At 32.0% G+C, this 10,000-nt stretch overlaps 1 protein-coding gene across 1 annotated transcript in view; it reads right to left on the bottom strand.

The window, feature by feature from the left end:
- Positions 1–10,000, bottom strand: part of LOC125025175 (ankyrin repeat domain-containing protein 65-like) — an 11,147-nt gene that overhangs the window by 801 nt on the left and 346 nt on the right. Inside the window, exons 1-2 of the mRNA XM_047613152.1 lie at positions 9,786–10,000; positions 1–79 (exon numbers count right to left, since the gene is read on the bottom strand). The exon at positions 1–79 is cut by the window's left edge and continues 103 nt beyond it; the exon at positions 9,786–10,000 is cut by the window's right edge and continues 346 nt beyond it. Of these exons, the coding sequence (XP_047469108.1) occupies positions 1–79; positions 9,786–10,000 (294 nt within the window). The remainder of the gene's footprint in view (positions 80–9,785) is intronic.

Raw genomic sequence — 10,000 nt, 5'->3', positions numbered from 1 at the left:
TCCAGCAGGAGGCGCAGCAGGCGGCTTCGCAAGGCCTCATCCTGGCAGTGTAGCACTGTGGCTACGAGCGCCGTCGAACCTGAAATCGACGAGAAGAAGATAACACTGATTAAGATTATAGTGGCAATTTCATTCTTTCTCCTTGAAGTGGGTAAGGCCTTGGGAGTTCATGATTCATGCTTTACCCTTTTTACGTATGTATGCGGTTGAAAAAGAAACAGCAAAAATAGGATAAAATCACGATTCTGTTTATAAATCCAGCTACCCAATGTCGCTCTCTCTCTCTCTCTCTCTCTCTCTCTCTCTCTCTCTCTCTCTCTCTCTCTCTCTCTCTCTCTCTCTCTCTCTCTCCTTCCCTCTCTTCCACCCCCTCTCTCTCTCTCTCTCTCTCTCTCTCTCTCTCTCTCTCTCTCTCTCTCTCTCTCTCTCTCTCTCTCTCTCTCTCTCTCTCTCTGTTTCTCTCTCTCTCTGTTTCTCTCTCTCTCTCTCTCTCTCTCTCTCTCTCTCTCTCTCTCTCTCTCTCTCTCTCTCTCTCTCTCTCTTTATCTCTCTCTCTCTCTCTCTCTCTCTCTCTCTCTCTCTCTCTCTCTCTCTCTCCCTCCCTCCCTCTCTCCCTCTCTCTCTCCCCCTCTCTCCTTCCCTCTCTCCCACCCTCTCTCTCTCTCTCTCTCTCTCTCTCTCTCTCTCTCTCTCTCTCTCTCTCTCTCTCTCTCTCTCTCTCTTCTCTCTCTCTCTCTCTCTCTCTCTCTCTCTCTCTCTCTCTCTCTCTCTCTCTCTCTCTCTCTCTCTCTCTCTCTCTCTCTCCTCCCTCCCTCTCTCCCTCCCTCTCTCCCCCTCTCTCCTTCCCTCTCTTCCACCCTCTCTCTCTCTCTCTCTCTCTCTCTCTCTCTCTCTCTCTCTCTCTCTCTCTCTCTCTCTCTCTCTCTCTCTCTCTCTCTCTCACGTTGCCTCCCTTTCATGACTCATTACCCCGCAAGCAGTCACTCTCGCTCCTTGTTCTGCTTGTGTTTTTTTCACTCTCTTTAACAAGCAACGGAAGTGTGCGTGCGCGAAAGGCCGAGATTATCTTTCCTGGCATCCCTTACCGACAAGGACCGGCTTGGAGTGCATGAGTAAGGGCTTCTATGAAAGGTCTCTCTTTGGATATTTAAATAGTGTGTTATAATCGGCTGCAATTTTGCATTATGGTCATTAATATGTTTGGGGTTATTATTATTTTTCTTTTTCTATTAATACTGTTATTGTGTTGTTGTTGATATGTTATTATCACTGATGGTGTTGTTATAAATCCTCGTCGTTAGGAATATTGTTATCGTTGTCATAACTGTTACTATTATTTTTTTTAACTTTCGTTATTGTTATTATTTTCATCACTGTCAGCAGGCAATATATTTTTTTCACTATTAACGATATTATTGTTCTCATTTCCCTTATGAGTATGAAAACTGTAATGACAATATAATTATTATTACTGTTATATTATCATTATCAAAACTGACAACAATCACAATCTTTAAAAGAGAAAAAAAGGATTAGAAGGGAGAAGTGAAAGGGGAAAGAATTAACATAATGAACAAATCGAGAAAATTATAAACCATAATGTTGCATGAACACATAACAACATAGCTATAAAATTACAAAAAAAAAAATATTATAAATCCGCTTAAACTGTCTTCGCGTGTTCCAGACTCGATCCAACTAATAAAAGTGAGAAAAAGGCTAATTATAGTACTATTAGTGTTCTAACGAGTCATATAATGGCATAATGACTGATCACAACACTCGCTATTCTACAATAACTTCTATTCCTGAAACTATGACATAGATGAATAGATCTAGTCATGTTAGCTGGATATACATTACACGAACTAATATATCATTGTTATACCTATTAGTTTATTATTAATGAAAAAGGTTGTGCCTCTGTGACAATGGGGATTCACTAACAACTTTCTTTTCTTGCTTAAAAATCCCCTTCAGACGTCGGGCGAGAATAATGTCCCATTTTATGCTTATTTTATTTTGATTTATTAAGCATTATGAGGAAATCCGCATTTCATCCACTATTTTGCGTTTTATTATTATTGCTATTATTGATGTTGTTAATATTATTATTGATATTATTTTTACTATTATAATCATTATCATTATTATTGTTATTATTATTGCTATTATTATTATCATTATTGTTATTAATATTGTTATCAATATTATCATTATTATTGTTATTACTATTATTATCATCATCATCATCAGTATCATTATTATCGTTTTCATCAATATTGTCATTATCATTATTATTATTAATATCATTATTATTATTTTCTTTTCTTCATAGAGCATAACGTGCACTTGACAGACTGGTAATGATTGAGGAGAGTTTAACAGATACGTTATTATAACCATTAGCTAATCATTCCCCTACGTCTAATTCAGCCATTCACTCTCACAAGAAGGCTCTCGTGTAATACCTTAACGAGAAGCATATAATGTACTAATAATTCCCTGATACCAGTATGAAAGTCTGTTCTTGCTTTGGTACATTCAGCTGCTTGGGAATCGTTGTTCAGAACTTCTTACTCAGTGTAATCTTGAAAATCATTGTTCAGAACTTTCTGATTGATTCCAAAAGCATAAACGTTATTAATTAGGTTCCTGTTTTTTTTTTTTTTTTTATTATTATTATGATTCGATATATTTGTAATATATATTAATCTTTGCCCTCAATTGAAACGTATGATATATATGTAAATATGAATGAAAAATAGGTCAAGTAATCCATTGATCGAGTAATGGCCATGTGTGTGTTTGTATGTATATTTATTTATTTATTTATCTATATAGATATATAGTTATATATGTATATATAAATTATATATATACATGTATATATAAATTATATATATACATGTATATATACATATATATAATCCTATATAATATCTACATGGTCAGTTCAATGAAAAGCACTAGATAACATCTACATATGATTATGTCCAACATAATCACATAATGGTATGCTATAATGGCACAATAAGTAATATACATTTGCATATTACAGGAAAATGATCGAGCAGATAATGTAGGCCTATCTCAATATGTCATGTTAGGCATAGGGCAGCCCTTTTTGTCACATTGTCTGACTAAATGCATTAGGTTATTGGCATCCTTTGAAAGGAAAACAAAGGAGGAGGAGCAGAGCTGGTATGTGTGTGTGTGTGTGGAGAGAGAGAGAGAGAGAGAGAGAGAGAGAGAGAGAGAGAGAGAGAGAGAGAGAGAGAGAGAGAGAGATGAAGACAAAAAGACAAAAAGACAAAAAATGATATAACAGAACAAACAAACAAACAGAATAAAGAAACGGATATATATATATATATATATATATATATATATATTTCAGGAGACACACTAAGAGAACTAACGACACTGAAACACTTGACTGGAGACGTCTAACGACCACACACGCACAAGAAACGACCTAATTGGAAACCACTCCAACACAAGAAACGACCTAATTGGAGACATCTAACAACCACACAAGAAACGACTTCTAACAAACCACTTCAACCTAGGAAACGACGTCAAATATAAGAACTGAAACACCACCGCCATGAGCAAAGACTATACACGAGGCCGGGGTCAACGTCCCCCCAACCTCACCACAGGCGCGTGTTTACAAAAGATTCGGTAATGAAGGCGCCCGCTGCTGCGTAATCTTGACTGCGTAAGGTGAAATATTTTCGACGCAGAGGAAAACAAGTGATTACAAGAAAGAGATATAGAGGCGAAAATGGGTAAAGAGAGGAAAGGAGAATAAGAAGAAAGGTAAAAACAATAATAAATTGAGTTAGATAAGGAGGTACATCAAAAGCGGGTTTCATATTGCATCGCTGAGATAGACAATATGAAATAAGAAATAGCAGATATAGGAGGGATTATATAATACAATAGTAATGCTGTTGATGGTAACGATGATTCTACTGATAATGATTTTGATGGACATGCTAATTGCAATAATGATGATAATAATAGTAATAACAATAATGATAAAGATGACAATTATGATATTTATAATAGGAATAATTATAATAACAGTAATAATGATAATGATAATGTTACTTGTAGTAATAATAATATATAAATATTAATAATCATTATATTCTTATTCTTATCATTATCATCCTTATTATATTATTGATATATATGAGATTCGGAAATTAACATGATTTTGCTATACGTTTTATTCCGTTATTTACGTTTCCTTTACCAAGATGGATAGATATTTAGATATTCCTTTCGGTATGAAAATAACAGTTCCGCAGAAAAGAAGCAAATGAAAAAAAAAAATGTTGACACATATATATATGTATATAATCCGAAAAGCTGAATGTTACGATGCGCATAACCAGCTTTGTCAACATTAAGAACATTATTACGAACATTTCAAGGCGTCGGAGAATACTAAACGTCTCTCTTGATATCGTAATATATTGTCTGTGTACTTGTAAGTAAGATTGATAGTGAAATGGACATACCAACCCCCCCCCCCCTCCGTTCCCTTCTCGATCTCGCTTTCCTTTTTTTCTCTCTAGTTGTACGTAAATACGTGTTGTGTATGTATGTATATATGCAAATCTGTGTGTGAGCGTGTGTGTCTCCGTTTGTTTGTTTGTGTGTGTGTGTAGAAATATATATATATATATATATATATATATATATATATATATATATATATATATATATATATATATATATATACGTTTATATATATATACATATATATATGTATATGCATGTATGTATGTGTATGTAAATATATATATATATATATACACATACACGCACACACACGTATATAAATGAATAAATAAATGAATATATATACATATACACACACACATACACACACACACACACACACTGCATGTACATACTCCTCTCATTCTCTCATTCTCCTTATCTTCTCTCCCGCTCCCTATCCTCCCTGTCTCTTTATTTCCTCTTCCTTCTTCTTTCCTTTCTGTCCATCCTATAAAAAAAAAAAAAAACAATTGCCTGTTCCCTCGTGTCGCAAGGTAATCGTATCCCCATTCGCCGCCTCCCGATGATTGAGAAATTGCAAAGGTTCCCCAAGGCATCAGGCACATCCCTCAAGGCTTCCCAGTAATAACCATGTTCATGACTGTCTGCCGCCAGCGAGATCGCATGATCTTGTCCATTCTCATGACTTGTGGGATCTGTAAGCAATTTCAGTCGTGAATGACAGTTTTCTTGCGTTATCTGATGCTTTAGCCCTCTGCTATCAAGAAAACATGGCTGTAAAACGATTCATCAGTCTAGAGATCTTATCAGCGAAACGACAGGGGATATTTACATGTTCCTGACACGATCTGGGATCGGCTGGTGGTACCGAAATGGGGGGAGGGGGGGGTTGGACCGTAGAGTTTGTGATACTGATCTGTGCTTCTGTCCGTACGCTCTCTCTCTCTCTCTCTCTCTATCTCTGTCTCTGTCTCTCTCTCTCTCTCTCTCTCTCTCTCTCTCTCTCTCTCTCTCTCTCTCTCTCTCTCTCTCTCTCTCTCTCTCTCTCTCTCTCTCTCTCTGATAAGAAATAATAATAGAAGTATTAAGAAAATTTTACATGATGCTATAAAATCAAAATATCTCATTTCTGTAGCAAGCAGTACATATTGGAAAAGTAAAAATGTTCCCCTCGTTTCAGAAAAATATAAAGCAAAACATCAGGGGAAAGAAACAAATGGGAAGAAATGAGAACACGTGACAAAAGAAGGGGGAATAAGGGACAGAGGAATAAACCATATAATTAGGAAATGCACATGTAACTGTATTTCGTGTTTCCAAGTTTGTGTTCAAGAAAGAGGAAATGGGGTGGCGGTTATGGGGGAAAAGAAATTGATAGAAAGAGAAAGAGAGAGAGAGAGAGAGAGAGGGAGGGAGGAAGAGAGGGAAGGGAGGGAGGGAGGTATAGATAGAGACAGAGATGAAAGGAGAAGAGGGGAGAGGAGAGGAGTCAGGCAGACAGACAAAACAAAACCATCTACAGCGATCCTGTCACATCCTCCCCACGCGAGACGCTCATGGGTCACCCTGCCGCCAATCTGGACCCCCGTCGTCCTTGACCTTCGTCCCTGACTCTGTCCCTTCTCGCATTATCTAGTAATTATCATAATCTTAACACTGGTTGCCCTTCCTCCCCGCATGGCAGCAGCGCACATGTCATATAATTTGTACTTTGAGGGAGATGCAGTATCAGACCCAGCTGTGTTAAGGAATATGAAGACGCAATCATTTTGAGGGTGAGGTTCTGATGGCAATAAGTCTGTGTTATGATGGTGTAATATGTTGTTATGATGGATTATGACAGCTGTGATGTGGATTTTATGTTGTGGTAGGGTGTATAATGGTGTAATATTTCTTATGGTGTAGTACTAATAATCATGACATGTATTCAGTGACAGAATTATGACGTTATGATAGAAGAGGAGCTGACACAGTGTCGACAAACTAGAGGAAACAAAACGAGTTGCAAAGATAAAGGTCTACTTATTATTACTATTACTATTACTGTTATTACTATTATCATCATTATATTATTATCAATATTATTGTTATCATTATTATTATTAGTAGTTGTTGTTGTATCATTATTATTATCATTATTATTATTATTATTACTATTATCATCATCATCATCCATATTATTTATTATTATTATTATTATTATTGTTGTTATTAGTATTATTATTATTATCATCATTATCATTATCATCCATATTATTTATTAGTAGTAGTAGTAGTAGTAGTAGCAGTATTACTATTATTCTAACATTATTATTATCATTATTATTATTATTACCATCCTGACTATCATCATTATTATTGATACAATTATTGTCATCACTATTAATATCATAATTATTATCAATTTCATTATTATCAATAATAATAATAATAAGTTTATTATAATTATTATCATCATGATTATTATAATTATCATACCTCTTATCTATATTGATACTATTACTATTAATATTGTAATTATATTAATATTATTATTATTATCATTATTATCATTATTATCATTATATTATTATTATCATTATCATTATTTTTTTATTATTACTATTATTATTATTATTATTATTATCATTATTATCATTATTATTATTATCATTATCATTATTATCATTATTATTATTATTATTATCATCATTACCATTATTTGTTTTTATCACTATTATCATTATCATTATTACTATGATTGTTATTAATATTATCATTATTATGATTATTTTTTATTATTATTATTCCCATTAACATTTTATCATTATTATTACTATCATCATCATTATAATTACTGTTATTGTTATTTTTATCATTGTCATTATTATCATCATTATTTTCATTATTATCATTGTTATCATTTTTATCATTATTATTATTGTTCTTAATATTACTATCATTACAATCATTATCATCATTGCTACCATTATCATTACTGTTATTATTATCATTATCATTATTATTACTATTACTTTTTCTGTCATCATCATCATTATTGTTATTTTTCTTGTTATTGTTTTCTTATTACTATTATTATCATTATTATTATTATTACTATTATTGTTGTTGTTGTTGTTACTATTATTATAATTATTATTATTGTTTTCATCATCATCATCTTTATCATTACAATATTATTATCATTATGAATATTATTATTGCTATTATTATTATCATTACTATTACTATTATTATTATTACTATCATCATCATCGTCATCATTATCATTATCATCATTACCATTTTCGTTATTATATTATTATTATCATTATTATTATTATTATTATCATTATTATTATAATTATTATTATCATCATCATCATTATTATCATTATTGTTGTTGTTTTTGTTATTGATATTCTTATTATTAGTATTAGTATTTTGTTATTATCATTATTATCCTCATCATCAATATTATCACTATTATTATTATCATCGTCATTATTATCATTATTATTATCATTATTATCATTATTATCATTATTATTATTATTGTTGTTGTTATTATTATTATTATTATTATTATTATTATTATTATTATTATTATTATTATTATTATTATTATTATTATTATTATCCTCATCATCATCATCATCATTGCCATTATATCATCACCATCATTTTCAGTATTATAATCATCATTATTATCATTGTCACCATTACTATCATTATTATTGTTATTGTTGTTATTATTATTATTTTATTATTATTATTATCATTATTATTGTCGTTGTTGTTGTTGTTGTTATTATTTGTTTTTTTAATATTATTCTAATCGTAATTATTATTATTATTATCATTGTTATTATTATCATTAATATCATTAATATCATTATCATTATCATTATTGTTATTATTATTATTATTATTATTATTATTATTATTATTATTATTATCACTATTTTGTTGTTGTTGTTGTTGTTGCTGCTGTTGTTGTTATTATTATCATTATTAGGATTATCATTATCATCATTATTGTTGTCACTATTATTTCATTATCAATAGTATTATTATTATTATCATGCTATCACTATTACTATGATTATCATTCTCTGTATCATTACTTATTATTATTATCATTTCCATTATCATCATTATCATTAGCATTATTATAATTACTATCATCTTTATTAACATTACTATTATCATTATCATGTTTATGATTATTATCATTATCACCATTATTATTATGTTTAGTATTGTCATCATTATTGATCTTATTATTATTACCATCGTCATCATTATCCTTGACATTATCATTATAGTAATGAACTTCATCATTATTGCAATTATCTATATTATTGGATAATTTTTCATCATTACAATTATCATTATTCGTATTATTAGTATCATGGTCACTGCCACTGATAATATATTAAATACTGTTATGATATATATATATTTGTTTTTATATCATCGATAACTAATACAGATTTCACCTTCCTTGTTACTATCATTATAAGTTACCTCCGCCTCACTTTTAGTTATTAAACAGTGCACAATATACCCAATTTCCAACAAAAAATAACAGCAATGTACACAAACACACATCAAGTATGAAAATACTAAAAAAAATCTTGAAATTGAAAACCACTTCACTGAAAAACGTGAGGTCGTGGAATGCCAAGCCTGTGGTTTTGTGTGATAAAGGGCCTATACTTTAGACGGAATAAAGGGCGTGAGTGTTTCTCGGGAGTTTTATTAGAAGATAAAGTCGTACTGTTTTTAGCTTGTTTTTTTGTTTTGCGTGTTTTTGTTGGTAGTTGTTATTTTTAAGGATTGTGCATTCGTTGTTTTATTTTTATTTGAGTTGAGTATTATCTTAAATCGGTTTAATTGTCTTAGCATTTTAGTGTTAATTTTGGGTAATTTCCGAGTTGTGATTTTAAAAATAAGAAAAAAAAAGAAAGATTAAAGAGAAAAAATATATATACTGCATATATATATATATACATATATATATATATAAAGAGAGAGAGAGAGAGTGAGAGAGAGAGAGAGACATAGACAGATAGATAGATATTGATACTGATAAAGATATAGATATAGACATATACATATGTATGACAATATATATATATATATATAGATATATGTATGTATGTATATAGACATATATGTATATATTTATGTATACATATATGCACATACATGCAATAGAATTGGAAATCTATTCCTGACTGCGCGGGCGCTGAGCTCACCTTCCCCGCCGGTGGCGTTGACGGGAACGCCGGCCTCGAGCAGCAGCTTGACATGCCTCGGGTGACCCTTCTTAACCGCCTCGATGAGTCCTTCGACGCCGCCCTTGGTCACGCCCCCCGCCCCGCCCCCCGCCGAGCCCCCCGCCCACTCTCGCCCGCCCATCACATCCCAGCCTAGCACGGCCTCACTGCGCTCCGGGCGGGCGGCCAGGCGG

This window comes from Penaeus chinensis, chromosome 4 (assembly GCF_019202785.1).
Source record: "Penaeus chinensis breed Huanghai No. 1 chromosome 4, ASM1920278v2, whole genome shotgun sequence".
Taxonomy (NCBI): domain Eukaryota; kingdom Metazoa; phylum Arthropoda; class Malacostraca; order Decapoda; family Penaeidae; genus Penaeus; species Penaeus chinensis.
Note: the sequence above shows the minus strand (reverse complement) of the source record. Positions and strands in the feature narration are given on the sequence as shown.